The sequence below is a fragment of the Eucyclogobius newberryi genome, unplaced genomic scaffold, assembly GCF_026437365.1.
Source record: "Eucyclogobius newberryi isolate DKJ021-1_F unplaced genomic scaffold, fEucNew1.0.hap1 SCAF_6, whole genome shotgun sequence".
Lineage (NCBI taxonomy): Eukaryota > Metazoa > Chordata > Actinopteri > Gobiiformes > Gobiidae > Eucyclogobius > Eucyclogobius newberryi.
The window spans coordinates 7054352-7073153 of NW_027316278.1; the positions used below are offsets into that span (position 1 = coordinate 7054352).

The 18802-nt window shown below is 45.8% G+C and overlaps 1 protein-coding gene across 1 annotated transcript in view; it reads right to left on the minus strand.

Annotated features, from left to right (window-relative positions):
- LOC140346835 (pikachurin-like) overlaps positions 1 to 5187 on the minus strand; it is a 35679-nt gene extending 30492 nt beyond the window's left edge. The window contains exon 1 of the mRNA XM_072433049.1: positions 5040 to 5187. Coding sequence (XP_072289150.1) covers positions 5040 to 5187 — 148 coding nt within the window. The remainder of the gene's footprint in view (positions 1 to 5039) is intronic.
- Between the last annotated feature and the right edge of the window lie 13615 nt (positions 5188 to 18802).

Sequence of the window (18802 nt, forward strand, 5' to 3'; positions counted from 1 at the left end):
CCCCCTCACTCATGCACGCCCCCTCGCTCATACACGCCCCCTCGCTCATACACGCCCCCTCGCTCATACACGCCCCCTCGCTCATACACGCCCCCTCGCTCATACACGCCCCCTCGCTCATACACGCCCCCTCGCTCATGTACGCCCCCTCGCTCATACACGCCCCCTCGCTCATACACGCCCCCTCGCTCGTGTACGCCCCCTCGCTCATACACGCCCCCTCGCTCGTGCACGCCCCCTCGCTCATACACGCCCCCTCGCTCGTGCACGCCCCCTCGCTCATACACGCCCCTCGCTCGTGCACGCCCCCTCGCTCATACACGCCCCCTCGCTCATGCACGCCCCCTCGCTCGTGCACGCCCCCTCGCTCATGCACGCCCCCTCGCTCGTGCACGCCCCCTCGCTCATACACGCCCCCTCGCTCATGCACGCCCCCTCGCTCGTGCACGCCCCCTCGCTCATACACGCCCCCTCGCTCATGCACGCCCCCTCGCTCATACATGCCCCCTCGCTCATACACGCCCCCTCGCTCGTGCACGCCCCCTCGCTCATACACGCCCCTCGCTCGTGCACGCCCCCTCGCTCATACACGCCCCCTCGCTCATGCACGCCCCCTCGCTCGTGCACGCCCCCTCGCTCATGCACGCCCCCTCGCTCGTGCACGCCCCCTCGCTCATACACGCCCCCTCGCTCATGCACGCCCCCTCGCTCGTGCACGCCCCCTCGCTCATGCACGCCCCCTCGCTCGTGTACGCCCCCTCGCTCATACACGCCCCCTCGCTCATGCACGCCCCCTCGCTCATACATGCCCCCTCGCTCATACACGCCCCCTCGCTCGTGCACGCCCCCTCGCTCGTGCACGCCCCCTTAGTTTGAAGTAACAGTCTCTTACTTTAGTTCCTCTTCTACATGTAATAATAAATAATAATACATTTTATTTGTAATGCACTTTACATTCCAATGGATTCTCAAAGTGCTAACAGGGGCTAAAAGCAACAAGCAAGTTACAGAGTTAAAACAATAAAGAAAACACACACAGATAAAACATGAGCATTTTAAATGCCTCCACACTCTGTGGCATCAAAGCCTCTTGTCTTGTTTATGATCGTGAAAACAAGGGCACTTTTCCTCTTTTTTTCTGCAGTTTATAACATAGAACACGGATCAGAACACAGGGGAAAAAATAACAAGACCAGAGAAAATTAGAAATTGAATTGTCAGTCATGTGTAATACTTTTTTGTGTGATGACCTTCTTCGTCGACACCAGTAATACATTTTTTTAAGAAGGAATTTTGGCTGTATTTCCTGTGACTTGAGGCATTTTCATCAGTCTGATGTAGAACAATAGTCAAGTTGTTCATCGACTGCATCAGGCGACAGTCCAATCCTAAACTTTTGTTCACGACTGAATCCACAGACATTTTATTTCCTCAGTTATTTTGCGCATAAATTAATAGGTGGCTCGTCATACAAAACTCCAACTGGTCAAAAGCTTCAGTGTTTGTAGAACAGCTTTTCTTTCACAGTTAGAGGAAAACTACATAGACCATGATCCTTTGCTTCATTTCAGTGCGAACGACATGACTTGTATATGTTAAGTCTTTGAAAAAGGACAGTAATAATAATGCAAGGCTTGTAGAGGAATTTTAAAAGGAAAAAAGAATAATTTCTGCAATTTTGTAAAAGTATCATAGAGTGAAATGAATAAGGAGCATTTAGGGTCATCCTTTCTCCATCGATTCAATGTTATAAATGTTGAGATATGTCAGGACTTTGCTTTGTGTTTCTCTTTCACTGAATTGGGAGCAAACCTGTGTCTCTCTGGTCAGAAAGCGGACGATGATCTGCAGTGACACAAATCCCCGGTGGCAACGCTCCACTCCTGCTCAAACCGGCCTCGAAATATGTCCAAAAAAACCACACACGACACGAGACGACTGTAGCCTCAGGTCTCAGAGTGTCGAGGAGGAGACGGGGGGAGACGGGGGACGAAAAGAGAAAAGAGAGGAAGGGAAGGGCTGGCTCAAATTCATTTATCACCATTTTTCTGTCCATTTTTAATTGATTTTTTTCTAATCAAAGACAGATAAATACTGCTTTCGATTTGAATTCCGCGCACATAAAAAACACTTAATAATTGCTGTTTAACACGAAACAGTCCAATTTCTCCAAAGTCTAGTTTCTTGTTTACTGCCTCACGATTAAAAACATATAATTCAGGATCTATTTAAGTTACATTTATTAAAAGAATAACGTTTGTGTAACGCCAGTGTCTCACGCAGCGGACTTCTTCGAGCCTGAGCACAGAGACACGTTCTTTCAGGCACATAATCCTTCCAAAATACTCTTAAAGCGACCCCGGTCTGGAGACGAGGGCCAGTGGAAATGTGGCTGAGAGGCACTGGAGACAAAACAAGATGGGAACCACAGCTGTAGACCCTCAAAAAGACCCTATTAGCCCATTACTAACCCATTACTAGCCCATTATTCCCCTTGTGTGGACATTAAAGGATTATCTTATCTTATTAGCCCATTATTAGCCCATTATTTGCGCATTACTAGCCCATTACAAGCCCTTTATTAGCCCATTATAAGCCCATTATTCACCCATTATTAGCCCATTTTTAGCCCATTATTAGCCTATTATTCACCCATTATTTGCCCATTATTAGCCCATTATTAGCCCATTATTCGCCCATTACTAGCCCATTATTAGGTCATTATTAGCCTATTATTCCCCCATTCTTAGCCCATTTTTAGCCTATTATTAGCCTATTATTCGCCCATTATAAGCCCATTATTCGCCCATTATTAGCCCATTACTAGCCCATTATTAGCCCATTTTTAGCCTACTATTCGCCCATTATAAGCCCATTATTAGCCCATTACTAGCCCATTATTCGCCCATTACTAGCCCATTATTAGGTCATTATTAGCCCATTATTCCCCCATTCTTAGCCCATTTTTAGCCTATTATTCGCACATTATAAGCCCATTATTCGCCCATTATTAGCCCATTACTAGCCCATTATTAGCCCATTTTTAGCCTACTATTCGCCCATTATAAGCCCATTATAAGCCCATTATTAGCCCATTATTAGCCCATTTTTAGCCTACTATTCGCCCATTATAAGCCCATTATTAGCCCATTACTAGCCCATTATTCGCCCATTACTAGCCCATTATTAGGTCATTATTAGCCCATTATTCCCCCATTCTTAGCCCATTTTTAGCCTATTATTCGCCCATTATAAGCCCATTATTCGCCCATTATTGGCCCATTACTAGCCCATTATTAGCCCATTTTTAGCCTACTATTCGCCCATTATAAGCCCATTATTAGCCCATTACTAGCCCATTATTCGCCCATTACTAGCCCATTATTAGGTCATTATTAGCCCATTATTCCCCCATTCTTAGCCCATTTTTAGCCTATTATTCGCCCATTATAAGCCCATTATTCGCCCATTATTAGCCCATTACTAGCCCATTATTAGCCCATTTTTAGCCTACTGTTCTCCCATTATAAGCCCATTATAAGCCCATTATTAGCCCATTATTAGCCCATTATTAGCCCATTATTAGCCCATTTTTAGCCCATTATTAGCCCATCATTCGCCCATTTTCAGCCCATTATTAGCCCATTATTGATGATTAGGAATGACTGAATCTCAATGTTGATCAGAAGACGATTCATTATTGCTTTCACCGTGTGCAGGAGACATAGAGGAAGAGATAGAGGAGGAGAAGTGGTGAGGAGGGAGGAGAGGAGGAGAGGTGGAGAGGAGAGGAGGAGAAGAGGAGAGGAGGGAGGAAGACAGCGGCGGCGAGACGATGAGGATGGGACCGCCCCAAGGAGCAGAGGCATGTGTGAAATCGCCTCAGCCAATCAGAACGCTTCTTTGTGTTTCTTTGTTTCCAAATGTGTTGTTTTGGTTCACGTTTTACGAAAAGATTCATGTCTGGAGTAGATTTAAAAGACGACTGGAAAATACGACTTATATATCCTGCACGAATGAGGGATTGCCACATTGACACTTACATTATGTTTATTTTTACATATTACAAACCTCTTTCTTTAGACTGTTTCAATGCATTTCTGAACTGCTTGAATATACAGAGTTTGGATATACATGAAAGGTCAAGAGGTCATGAACACTGGGCCAGAGCCAAAACCAGAGGGAAATATCATCTTTTACAATGTATTTTAGTCCCGTTTTATAGTCCACTGTTATGTTTAAACTGCCGCGAAACAACACAAAAGTACAGGGCTTTTTTATATAAATATATATATATGTTTAATGGTTGTATTCCCGTCCTTCCCCTTTCCACCAGTGCCAGAAAAGAACCTTTAAGTTTGCTACTGGTCCGGACCGCAGCACACGTTATCAATCCCAATCATTCTCTGCATTTGACCCATCCTTCACCCAGGAGAACGAGGAGATTGAGGAGAACCAGGAGAACCAGGAGAACCAGGAGAACCAGAAGAACCAGAAGAACCAGGAGAATCAGGAGAACCAGGAGATCGAGGAGATCGAGGAGAAACAGGAGAACCAGGAGAACCAGGAGATCGAGGAGATCGAGGAGAAACAGGAGAACCAGGAGAACCAGGAGAACCCGAGGACCGATCTCAGAGGACTGGGAGAGGAAACTCACCCAGACGCAGGGAGAACACAGAAATCCAACCCGCAACCTTTTCTTCTGAGGGCCGCGTTTGAATTTAACTTCACAATAAAGTACAACAACTATTGAAAAAGCAAAATAAAAGCGAACTTCAAGTGAACTTCATCCCACTTCGAACATGGCAAACATCTGCTGCCTGTTCTAAAAATCAACACTGCAAAGAGGTCAGCGGCGGCTCGCTCACCAATAATGACCAACAGAAGCATAAGTATATTTTTAAACCTGACATACTTTGTGAGAAACGGGCTTTGAGCGCGCGCGGATGCACAATAACGTCATCCCGTGTGCAGTAGATCCACATCACAGACACGTGCATCCCTCAACTCTAACTGTGGCACATGTTATTTCCCGTTACTTGCTCCGTTCGGCCGCGGCAGACTCTCGGACTCACCGGATCTCCGCGCGCTGGACCTCCGCGCGCCGACGCTCGCGCTCGCGCCGGCGGAACAGCACGCAAACAGCAGCAGGTACAGGAGGGTCCGCCCGCCGCGCGCAGCTTCCATTGGTCCGGTCGTTTTAAGCCCCTCAGACGGAATCAAAAGTTCATCGTTCACCGTGCGGCTTTTACGCACCGGTCACTTCTTCCGTTACCGACAAAAGTTTCCCCCTCAGAAGTAAAGACGCGCTCCTCGTCGCAAATCTCCATCCACGTCCAGACAGCGCGCGCCCCGGGGGGGGGGCGGCTCCCCGGGGGGTGACACTGGTGGGATTACTGTCCGTGAAAGAGCCGCGGGTCGGTGCGCCTTTTACGCACGGCGCGGCGCGGCACGGGGGCGGCGCGGCGCGGCGCGGCGGGGATGGAGAAGAGCCAAATTACGCACGGCGCGCGGTCAAAAGGGACGCGACGTTGGTCTCCTCTGTCGGTCCGAGAGTGAAGCGGCCGCGGAGAAGGACGACGAGGTGCGGGAGCGTGCGGGAACGTGCGGGAACGTGCGGCCGTTTAGCGCTAAGAGGATAACGAGCTCCTAATCCGCGCGCGGCTCGGGCCCGGATGGAGAACGCGACGCGCCAGTGCGGAGCGGCGTCGCGAGCTGAAGGGTGGCCGCGCGCGCGCGGGGGGGGGTCTCTCCAGCCAATCAAACACTCACAAACACTGGGTTCGTTAAGTGGAAGAATACTTTGAAAATACATGTAGTGACAGATGAATGAATACTTTAAATGTGGTTTGTACTGTGACTTATATTGTTACATGGCCCAATCAGAGAAGTGCTCTATAAATGATGTTTGTTTTGCATTTATTTGTTTATACTAATTTGACAAGGGAAAATTGGACATGCATTAGCACAAAGGTCTAAATTCACTTGTTCTGAGACAAAGACACGAACAGGGCCAGAGAAAAACAAATTGGGCACATTTAAAGATAACATTTTAGAGAAGACAAGAAAGCGTGCTCAGATCTCTTTCTCCGGCTCTTAGCGCTGCTCCTCCTGCACAATCTTCCTGTCGTCTGTCAAACTCTCCTTTTGTCTGCTCCCACCTCCATGTGGGTAATCTCCAGGTGAACGGGTGATTTAAATGGATATTTCCAACCGCAGCTCGACGGAGCTCGGCTTAGCAGCCATCTTGCACTTTTCAGTCCTTGTTCCACCTGGTTTATTCAGTCATCTGTGAGACATAGTTTAGAACGGGATTTGGTTCATATAAAACTATTATAACAGGGACAAGTGTAGGAATTGGTGAGGACCTCATGTTTATACCGGAGCAAGTATATGACTGTGTAAAAAGGGGGAAAAAGAGTATTTAGATGGTATAATTACTGTATGGACTGCATTATACATGGATACATGTTTATTCTGTCCATAGGTGGCGCTCTCCAGCCCCCAGACTCATGCTCTGGACTTCCTCTTGGCTCCGCTGAACATTCTCACTCACAGTCTCATTCTGAGGAGATTTTGCACTTTTAATACGTTTGACCTTTTAGTATTGACTGTATTGTTTGAATTTGTATTGGTAGATTTTAGTGTTTGTGTCGGATTGTAACATTTGATATTGTAAAGAGTCTTTGCTGTCTGTGTTTTACAGATTTCAACACCGAGCTGGCCCTAAACAAAACCCGCCACGCCCAAACACAAGGTCACCATCGTCTCCGCCTCGCTCCGTGTGGGACGTGTCCCAGCTTCACATCCACATCTTCGGGGACGAGTCAGTCAACTCAACTGATTCTCCTGCTTCAAAGTGTCTGGCTGCAAAACGATTCGAGGGTTGAGCGCAGGCCACGCCCACTGCACCCGGAGCCAAAGGACATTGGCTGAGATCACCAGCCCCAAAGTCGGCACGAAGCGAAAGCAGGACAAAAAATTAACTGGAGTCAAAGGGGAGCAATAGGCCAGGATGGGCAGGGGATGGGCATGGGATGGGCACGGGATGGGCACGGGATGGGCACAGGATGGGGACGGGATGGGCACGGGATGGGGACGGGATGGGCACGGGATGGACACAGGATGGGGACGGGATGGGCACGGGATGGGGACGGGATGGGCACGGGATGGACACAGGATGGGGACGGGATGGGCACGGGATGGGGACGGGATGGGCACGGGATGGGCACGGGATGGACACAGGATGGGGACGGGATGGGCACGGGATGGGGACGGGATGGGCACGGGATGGACACAGGATGGGGACGGGATGGACACAGGATGGGCACGGGATGGACACAGGATGGGCACGGGATGGGCACAGGATGGGCACGGGATGGGCACAGGATGGGCACGGGATGGGCACGGGAAAAACTGTAGTGACATAACCTGCTTAAACAGGCAAAGTGCACCAGGGCCGAGCGTGGAGGCAAAGACGTTGCCGCGGGCGATCCAGGGGCACCATCTGCCGAAGGGGATGAGGGACCACAGAGACCAATTACTAAGGGGCGCGGTGAGTGTGCCACACAAAGCTGGGCAGTTACTGGACTTTAAGGACCTCTTTTACGATAACGACCCTTGATCTGCACAATTCACCTTTGAACCTGTTTTTATGGATTTTAGCCTTTTAGCTGAGAATATTCCCATTTTAATAGAACATTATTTTACTGTGATTTTTGTTTTTACATTTTACTGTAATAAATTCACCACAGTATTTTATTCTCTTGGTTTCTAAGTCCCTCTTCATTCCTGGGTTTTACCTGTGGTTATAAATTGGAGCCCTAAACTCTTGAATTCCAGGTGACGTTGCTTTTCATTCGTTTAAACACAATTTTGCCCGTAAAGGTGGTGACTATTTGGTGGCTCACAACATTTAAAGAGGCAATTTATTCTGTACAATTGACTAGACTGAAACAGAGCAAAGGATCATGGGATACGTAGTCTCCACTGCTTCTTTTACCAAGCGACTACAACAGAACTATTCTAAATATCGTACGTCCATAATACGACTGTGAAATCCCTGCTTGTCTCTGACATTGCAGGACCTGGTGAAGTTTGTCCGTAAATATATAGAGAAAGATTTACGATACATATTTAACCATAATCTATAATTATTTAGCTGTTTTATTGTTGTGTATGAGCTTATGGTTTATGTTTTATGTCTGCAGGAGATATGTCTTATTGAGAGCAGTAAAGAGTAAAGAGGAGCTTCAACAAATTCAAGTTCTCACCACTAGGAGGAAACTGTACTTTATCTCCCGTTTGTACTTTTTATGACTAAATGTTTTTGTTGCTTTTCGCTTTAAAGTGATTTTTTTATTAGGACGACACACACATTGAGACCTTTTTAAAGTGTTTAATAAAATACCTGCACGTATAATGTACTATTCTCTAGCCTATTGTTTTGGAAATTGTACACCTAATTGTACATAAATCACTGTATATTCATACCTAATCCAGTGGTTCCCAAACTGGGGGTTCAGGTCCTGAGCTCGGGTTCGTGCGACGACCTGGTAAAAAGATAGTTCTAAAATATAGACATTGTTTTAATGTATAGCAGTGAAAAGTGAGTGAAATGAGCTAAAACAACATATTAAAGTACGCAAATGAATACAATTAGAGCTGCTTTTGATTACAGACTGAAACGATTATGTGGTGGTCCCGGGGCCAGGTGCATGGTAGTTTTGGGGTCCCGTCTTGAAAAGTTTGGGAACCTCTGACCCATCAATGAAGTTGTTTCAATAAAGTCGGCCGTTATTTACTCGTTTAGCCTAATTAGACCTATTTGGACGACTTCTTTTATACTTCTAATTGAAGTTTATTGTTGGCTCTTGTGTGATTTGACTGGCCCCTCAGCGCACCTCTGGATATTGTTGACCTTTCCCTGAATTCCGTTAACAGTGAGAGTCACGTCGGTGCCATAGCAACAGCGCGGCCAATACAAACCCCTGGCTCGTTAGATTCGGTCTGCTTCACCTGAACTCGCCGTGGATTCTTCTGTACGTGAGATTCATTTGTACTTAAAGTGCCTATGACATGTTTTTACGATGTTCAAATTTAGACTTTATTTGGTGTGTTTATATCTGTTGTACATTTACATGATAGTTTTACACCAATCGAGCAGGTATTTGTGGAGAAAAAGTTGAAAAATCTGTTGAAAATGACAGGAAGTGACATCACAGCAGGGACACTCGTTCCAGTCAAGGTTTAATAAACACATTTTTGGACTTTCTAAACATCAATTCAACAAAATAAAGTCGCTCTAATATCTTTTCCTTTATTGTGACATTAGATGAGCTTTTACCCAGTGTTTGCTGGGTAATTTCCTAGTGTGATGTCATCAATTACAAACAGGAAGTACAATTATAAACCTGAAAATGTGCAGTTCTGTGATAAAATATTCATAAATTTTAGCAAAATTCAAAATATATTTATCTTATCTACATGTTAGTTCAACGAGTCGTCCGACCTGCAGGGGGCGCTTTAAGGCCCAAACGCTTTTGTGAACACTATTGAAGGTTTGAAAACTCAACATGGCCCTCAAATGTTTATGAATATGAAGTTATGAATAGTTTTGTCCATATTGTTTCTAATCGGTCAAACGTTGAGTCAGGGGCTAACGATCATAGGTTATGAAAGGGGTTATGACTCACACGCAACAATTTATTTTGTGGCATGATTAAAACCCGTCGTAAACAGGATATTTTTTTCTGCAGGTTTTCAAAGTAAAACTATTATGGCAGTTTGTGGGTGTTAAAATGAACCTGCTTTTCATTTTTGCAGAAAAGCCGGCGCCCGACCAAAGATTCTGAATTGCTATTTCTACATAAATGTGCATTTCATGATAATAAAGATCGTATAGTCAGGGTTTGGTTGTAGGTACTTGAAGGTGCACATTGTGTGAAAAGTTTGAGACAAAATCATGAGTATGAAGTAAGTTGAGCTCTTGTCTGTTTCCGTGTCGTGTTGCTTGGTCACTTGCTTGACCACTCCTACAGCGCCTGCTGCAGGAGGGTCCTGGGCTCCCTCTGAACAGGTAAGTGACAATCACATGAGCCAAGGCGGATTCATAGACTTTGCTACGATTACAAAACACATCACAACACTGTGGATAAAAATGAGCTTTAAAGAAAGATGAAACTCGTACCACACTTTGGGAACCACTGCTTTACTAAATTTATATTAAATCACCTCTGTGTCCCATTTTGTCGTAAACCTTGGTGGTGTGCCAACCATTTTAAGATTGTGACATCTTTGTTCAGTTTGTGTGTCTTCCATGTTGCAAGCACAGTTCTCACCAATGGATTCTTAATTTCCTTCAAATGACTCAACCGTTTGTCATCTGCCTGGAAGGCCTGCACAGGAACCCCCGGCACAACATTACACTCAATATTTTTCCATTCATCTTCATATTCTGGGTCACACCAGCAACGCTCGGATTTGAGCTGAAATAAAGTAGCATTTCAGACAAGGCAAACCCCGCCTCCCTTTTCTTTTGATAATTGTAGAGTTTTAAATGGGATTTGAGTTTTTTTGCCTCGCCATACAAATCTCGAGATTGTTTTATTCCAATCATCAAACAGCCGATCGGGGATGGAAATCGGGAGAGTCTGAAATAGATAGAGAAATCTGGGCAAAACATAAATTTGTATAGTTTCAATTCTTTGACTTAGACTTAAATATGGGACAAGATTCCATTTTCGAGATCTTTCTTTATAGAGGAGAATAGTTTTTCTCTAAAATTGTATTGCCTAAGTATTTGAAGGATTCTGTTTCTGTCATTTAAATGGGTAAGTCTTTCTAAGGGACGGAGTGGGTCGCCAGTAAGTGAGAATTTCAGTTTTTTGTAGATTCAATTTTTATCCAGACATTGGATCAATGTCACGGAGGAAATGCATCACTTTGGGTTTGGAGATTTCTGACTTAGTCAGATATAGTTGGACATCATCTGCACAGCAGGAAACTTTATGTTCTGTTTATGTCCCGTCAATTGAAACACCATGAATTGATTCAGATTGTCAAATATATTGGGTAAATGGTTCCAAGTACAAGGCGAACAACAGAGGGGACCAGGCACAACCCTGCCTCACCCCTAGTATTATGAAATCATCTATTTTAAATTTGTTTAGCACTTTAAATAGATAGGGCCAGCTAACAGAGTCAAAAGCTTTCTCAGCGCCCAGACTTATTATACGGCTTTATTTTGTTATTTCTGTTTATGGTTCATTATGTGTAAAGATCGTCTTATGTTATTATGACGTGCTAGTCCAAACATAGCTGAGGTGGGACCAAATTATTGTTTGGCAAGTGTCAATTAAGTCTCAAGTCTAGTCCAAGTCAAGTCCCGAGGCAAAGACAAGCAGGTCCGGGTCAAGTCCCAAGACAAAGACAAGCAGGTCCTGATCAAGTCCCAAGACAAAGACAAGCAGGTCCTGATCAAGTCCCGAGGCAAAGACAAGCAGGTCCGGGTCAAGTCCCAAGACAAAGACAAGCAGGTCCTGATCAAGTCCCAAGGCAAAGACTAGCAGGTCCGGGTCAAGTCCTAAGACAAAGACAAGCAGGTCCGGCCGGGTAAAGTCCCAAGACAAAGACAAGCAGGTCCTGCCGGGTCAAGTCCCAAGACAAAGACAAGAAAGTCCGGATCAAGTTCCAAGACAAAGACAAGCAGGTCCTGATCAAGTCCCAAGACAAAGACAAGCAGGTCCTGATCAAGTCCCAAGACAAAGACAAGCAGGTCCGGGTCAAGTCCCAAGACAAAGACAAGCAGGTCCGGGTCAAGTCCCAAGACAAAGACAAGCAGGTCCGGGTCAAGTCCCAAGACAAAGACAAGCAGGTCCTGATCAAGTTCAGTGAAATGGAGCAAAGGATCATGGTCTATGTAGTTAACTGAGTGTTTCTGTAGCTGTTACTGCAACAAAATGAGGCATTTTATCATCATTAATATTATTATTCGATAGTATTATGACAGCTGATAAGACTTGACAATACCATACCATAATATTTCAGATATTGTGACGGCGTGTGGACATATCCTGTGTCTCCACAGAGCTGTGTCTTCACTTCCCTCGGGAACAAACATCACTGTATTTAACACATCGCTGTCATCGCTGCCTTTCAACCGCCACTGTTCTATTTACGGATTCAAATGGCAACTTTAGACACAAAGGCAAAACGCTGCGTGTCAAACTTATATATAAATAGAAGCACTGGAAAAAAAACCTGCACACTTTCACCCTCAGTATACGTCTCTTTTTTAACATCTACGCTGCGTTTCAGAAGAGATCGCCACATTCGATAGGTCAATGATGTAAAAGAGGCGGGACGGCTGAAATAAAACTAAATACATATTGTTAAAATGCTGACTTTGTTGTACTATTGAACGTTATCTATGTTTTACCCTTTCGTCAACCGATAAAAGAGAACTATCCTGGACGTGTAAAACATATAAATAAAGCTATATCCCAGGCGTTTTTGATGAAATAAACTCTTGTGGGAGGAATAAGGATCAGTTTTTACTCATAGTCTAATCCTCATTTTTAGTTATACTGGCTTCAGTTTTGAAATTGAAATTGTCAAAACTCAACAAAAACTAAACATCACTCATTTATCTCAATATCTCTCAACAGCAGCTTTACTCGCAGTGTCACATGGTCAGGGCAATCAAGGCAAGCAGCGATTTACCAATAAAATCTAAAGTGACAACTATATTTGAATTGCTCAAAAATAGATCCAAGTCACTGTGCCTTTTAGTGGCCACTACAGGCCACTGAGCAGTACTGCAGGAAGCTTGGTTCTTCTTAAAATCATCAATATCAAGGATTATTTATAAAGCACACTTACAACTTTGGGAGCAATTTGAGTCAGGCATTTTAGGGGAAATTGGCCCTAATGATGAGACAATATACAAAAACTTCAAAAAGTCACTGACTGTCACAGTCATTTAACACGTCTCTCATGTTTTTTACAGCACATCTTGGTATAAAATGAAGAAAAGGGCTTTGATTGAACAATAGTGAGACTGTTATCGTTCTGAACCATCAAACTGAGCTTTCCTGTGCCAAAGCTAAAACAACAGCACCTACTAGTGGACGAGTCAGATTACTGCATGTGTAAAGTGTAAATAATGTTTCAACTGCCAGAAAAATGATGGTCTGACTCAGGAATTCTGTTCTGTTTGGAATCTCTTCATGAGATTAGAACCAGCACTGTATTATTACTTCACAATATGCCACATGCTACCGCTATGATTTATATTTACCACTGACACAGAGTACTTTTCCAGCACCAGACTTTTACTCCTTCTTGAATAAAAGCTTTATTAAAGTAACAGTACTCTTACTTGAGTAAAAGTGCTCTTCCCACTGTGAGTAACTCTAAAAAAACAAACGCTTCATGTGGATAATGTTAAATAATTTGAGTTTCTTGCACTGCTCCTTCAGGTACATGGATGTTACATTCAGACAGTTACTCTTACTTGAGTAGTAGTGTCCCCAAATACTTTTATTACTCTTGCTTGGGTGATTTTGAAGTATCAGTACTCTTGAGTACTGCTCTGCCCCCCTCAGTCTGACCACAGGTACTGTCACTCAAACCAAAGTTAGACTTAGAATAAGATGAACATGTTTCACTTTAAGATAAGGAAACTGTATTTGTCCCACAGTGAGGAACTCATGTGTTGTTACAAGAAGAACAGAAACATGCAATGGAAAATCTAGATAAATAACTATTAAAAATAGAATTTTTTTTTACAAAAACAGATGAAAACATGACATACACTCAATTGGTACAACATAATCAAACATTTAATATTTATTTAATATTGTTTTACATATTTTCTTAAGACATTTGCTCCACCTCCTTCAAAGAAGTTTGTAAAAATAAACTGGAGCTGGTGATGTTTCTGTTCCATTTAGAAAAGGCTTTTGGACAGTTAGTGTTTATTGAGCGTGTCAGACATCAAACACAGAGCCTGTTTGAGCGGGACAAACAAATGACAAACTGCAATAAAATCTGCATTCAGCACTATAAAAGAGTTTAAAGGTTCTAAACTGAAGACATTGGACATGTAGACTCGTTTCTGCACATGTGCGGCGTGTGTTTGCTCAGTGTGCAGGTGCAGCTGCGCGGAGACGCTAACGCAGTGGAAGCCTCTCACAGCGATTAGTTGTGAAAACACCGAGGAGTTTGTGAAATGGCTTTTGCATGTTCAGCGTCAGAGACAATGAGGCGAACACATGTGAACAGACCAGATTTATCAGATCTGTCACTTCAAAGAGACGCAGCAGCGATATAAAGCTATTTATACAAGTGCAGACAGCGGCATTTATGATCCTGTTCTACACATCTGACCCGCACAGCGTTCCCAAATCTCAATTAACGGTGCACCATGCCACTTTTACACTGGAGGGTACAAACGCACTATAGACTATTTTAATACCAGACCATGCAAAGGGACAGTGGACAGTGGACAGTGCACAGTGGACAGTGCACAGTGCAAAGTGGACAGTGCACAGTGGACAGTGGACAGTGCACAGTGGACAGTGCACAGTGCAAAGTGGACAGTGCACAGTGGACAGTGGACAGTGCACAGTGGACAGTGCACAGTGCAAAGTGGACAGTGCACAGTGCACAGTGGACAGTGGACAGTGGACAGTGCACAGTGGACAGTGGACAGTGCACAGTGGACAGTGGACAGTGCACAGTGCAAAGTGGACAGTGCACAGTGGACAGTGGACAGTGCACAGTGCAAAGTGGACAGTGCACAGTGCAAAGTGGACAGTGCACAGTGGACAGTGGACAGTGGACAGTGGACAGTGCACAGTGGACAGTGGACAGTGCACAGTGGACAGTGCAAAGTGGACAGTGGACAGTGCACAGTGGACAGTGGACAGTCGGCCTTTAAACAGAAATGGATGACACGATCCTGAGACATAATTGCAGACGTCAGACAAATGGGAAAAATTACATTTGCACTTCATTTATGGAAACATTTGACTCTGGACTAAAATGGGACTTTTAGTTTAAGTCAGTTGTGTCTCGATTGTGTTTCTTTTGTTGTTGTGTTGAGGGTTTTTTTGGGAAGTTTGCTCGCTGGTTGTTGTTTTTTTCAGTTTGTTTTGTGTTTTGTGATTAATCTGACTCCGTCTGACTGTGTCTGTGTCTGACTGTCTCTGCATCTGTGTCTGCGTCTGCGTCTGCGTCTGCGTCTGTGTCTGCGTCTGCGTCTGCGTCTGTGTCTGCATCTGCGTCTGCGTCTGTGTCTGCATCTGCGTCTGCACCTGAGTCTGCGTGTGCATATGCATCTGCATCTGCGCCTGTGTCTGCGTCTGTCTGCGTCTGCATCTGTGTCTGCGCATCTGTCTGCATCTGCGTCTGCATCTGCGTCTGCGCCTGTGTCTGCGCCTGTGTCTGCGTCTGCATCTGTGTCTGCATCTGTGTCTGCATCTGCTTCTGCGTCTGCATCTGCGTCTGTCTGCGTCTGCATCTGTGTCTGCGTCTGCATCTGCATCTGCGCCTGTGTCTGCGTCTGTCTGCATCTGTGTCTGCGCCTCTGTCTGCATCTGCGTCTGCATCTGTGTCTGCGTCTGTGTCTGCGTCTGTCTGCATCTGTGTCTGCGCCTCTGTCTGCATCTGTGTCTGCATCTGTGTCTGCGTTTGCATCTGCGTCTGCATCTGTGTCTGCATCTGCGTCTGTGTCTGCGTCTGTCTGCATCTGTGTCTGCGCCTCTGTCTGCATCTGTGTCTGCATCTGTGTCTGCGTCTGCATCTGTGTCTGCATCTGCGTCTGCATCTGTGTCTGCGTCTGCATCTGTGTCTGCGTCTGTGTCTGCATCTGTGTCTGCGTCTGCATCTGTGTCTGCATCTGTGTCTGCGTCTGCATCTGTGTCTGCGTCTGCGTCTGTGTCTGCATCTGTGTCTGCGTCTGCATCTGTGTCTGCATCTGCGTCTGCATCTGTGTCTGCGTCTGCATCTGTGTCTGCGTCTGTGTCTGCATCTGTGTCTGCGTCTGCATCTGCGTCTGCATCTGTGTCTGCGTCTGCATCTGTGTCTGCGTCTGCATCTGTGTCTGCATCTGCGTCTGCATCTGCATCTGCATCTGTGTCTGCGTCTGCATCTGTGTCTGCGTCTGCATCTGTGTCTGCATCTGCGTCTGCATCTGTGTCTGCGTCTGCATCTGTGTCTGCATCTGCGTCTGCATCTGTGTCTGCGTCTGCATCTGTGTCTGCGTCTGCATCTGTGTCTGCATCTGCGTCTGCATCTGCATCTGCGTCTGCATCTGTGTCTGCGTCTGCATCTGTGTCTGCATCTGCGTCTGCATCTGTGTCTGCGTCTGCATCTGTGTCTGCGTCTGTGTCTGCATCTGTGTCTGCGTCTGCATCTGTGTCTGCGTCTGCATCTGTGTCTGCATCTGTGTCTGCATCTGTGTCTGCATCTGTGTCTGCGTCTGTGTCTGCATCTGTGTCTGCGTCTGCATCTGTGTCTGCATCTGCGTCTGCATCTGTGTCTGCGTCTGCATCTGTGTCTGCATCTGTGTCTGCATCTGCATCTGCATCTGCGCCTGTGTCTGCGTCTGTCTGCATCTGTGTCTGCGCCTCTGTCTGCATCTGCGTCTGCATCTGTGTCTGCGTCTGTGTCTGCATCTGTGTCTGCGTCTGCATCTGTGTCTGCATCTGCATCTGTGTCTGCATCTGCGTCTGCATCTGTGTCTGCGTCTGCATCTGTGTCTGCGTCTGCATCTGTGTCTGCGTCTGCATCTGCGTCTGCGTCTGCATCTGTGTCTGCGTCTGCATCTGTGTCTGCATCTGCGTCTGCATCTGTGTCTGCGTCTTCATCTGTGTCTGCATCTGCGTCTGCATCTGTGTCTGCGTCTGCATCTGTGTCTGCATCTGCATCTGTGTCTGCGTCTGCATCTGTGTCTGCATCTGCATCTGTGTCTGCATCTGTGTCTGCATCTGTGTCTGCATCTGCGTCTGCATCTGCATCTGCATCTGCGCCTGTGTCTGCGTCTGTCTGCATCTGTGTCTGCGCCTCTGTCTGCATCTGCGTCTGCATCTGTGTCTGCGTCTGTGTCTGCATCTGTGTCTGCGTCTGCATCTGTGTCTGCATCTGCATCTGTGTCTGCATCTGCGTCTGCATCTGTGTCTGCGTCTGCATCTGTGTCTGCGTCTGCATCTGTGTCTGCATCTGCGTCTGCATCTGTGTCTGCGTCTGCATCTGTGTCTGCATCTGCGTCTGCATCTGTGTCTGCGTCTGCATCTGTGTCTGCATCTGCGTCTGCATCTGTGTCTGCGTCTGCATCTGTGTCTGCATCTGCATCTGTGTCTGCGTCTGCATCTGTGTCTGCATCTGCGTCTGCATCTGTGTCTGCGTCTGCATCTGTGTCTGCATCTGCGTCTGCGTCTGCATCTGTGTCTGCGTCTGCATCTGTGTCTGCATCTGCGTCTGCATCTGTGTCTGCGTTTGCATCTGCATCTGCATCTGTGTCTGCATCTGCGCCTGTGTCTGCGTCTGTCTGCATCTGTGTCTGCGCCTCTGTCTGCATCTGCGTCTGCATCTGTGTCTGCGTCTGTGTCTGCATCTGTGTCTGCGTCTGCATCTGTGTCTGCATCTGCATCTGTGTCTGCATCTGCGTCTGCATCTGTGTCTGCGTCTGCATCTGTGTCTGCGTCTGCATCTGTGTCTGCATCTGCGTCTGCATCTGTGTCTGCGTCTGCATCTGTGTCTGCATCTGCGTCTGCATCTGTGTCTGCGTCTGCATCTGCGTCTGCATCTGTGTCTGCATCTGCGTCTGCATCTGTGTCTGCGTCTGCATCTGTGTCTGCATCTGTGTCTGCGTCTGTGTCTGCATCTGTGTCTGCGTCTGCATCTGTGTCTGCATCTGCGTCTGCATCTGTGTCTGCGTCTGCGTCTGTGTCTGCGCACCAGCCACTGAATGACCAGTCCAATCACAGAGCAGCAGTGTGTTTTGGACGGAAAACAAAAGGGGAAAACGACAAACGTGCCCTTCAACCAGACAAGAGTGCTCACGATGCTTACACATATCAGTGTGACTTCTGCCAGGTCTCTACTACTACTACTACTACTACTACTACTACTACTACTACTACTACTACTACTACTACTACTACTACTACTACTACTACTACTACTACTACTACTACTACTACCACTGCACTTTCTATTCAAACCAAAATACACTGTCTGATGGTGTACCAGTCGTACTGTTGCACATCTGCATTTGTCCTTTCATTGTACCCTCAGCCGGATCCTCACGTTACCTCTTAGAGTACTATTTATTTGTATTTGGTTTGCTCGGTCTCACTGCCAGAGGAGGTTTTCATATCGTCAACGTTGTATTTTGAGCTCAAATCCTCTTAAATACCTCCAGTTGTGGATCTAGTTACAAAAATATTGTGAACCTTTTGGCTGTGAATTGTTGTCGCTGCAGAGATGTCGCAATTAATCTTTCAGAGGCAAAAGTTTCCAGCGACGTGATTGAATAAAGTCGTTTTCAGACTCCAGACTTTTCCTCCTGCTCGAGTAAAAGTGTTGGCTCTTCTCCAACTTTAATCCTTTGAAAATATTGTGCATTTTTTTAAACGTCTTGTCCTTCCAATTACATTAACTTCAAATTATAAATCAGATAATACAAGACATTTACTCTTACAGTAACAGTTACAGTTACTCTGTCCAATTTTAATTAGACCACTACTTCTAATACTAGAGTATGTCATGTTGATTTGGAGTAACAGTACTACCG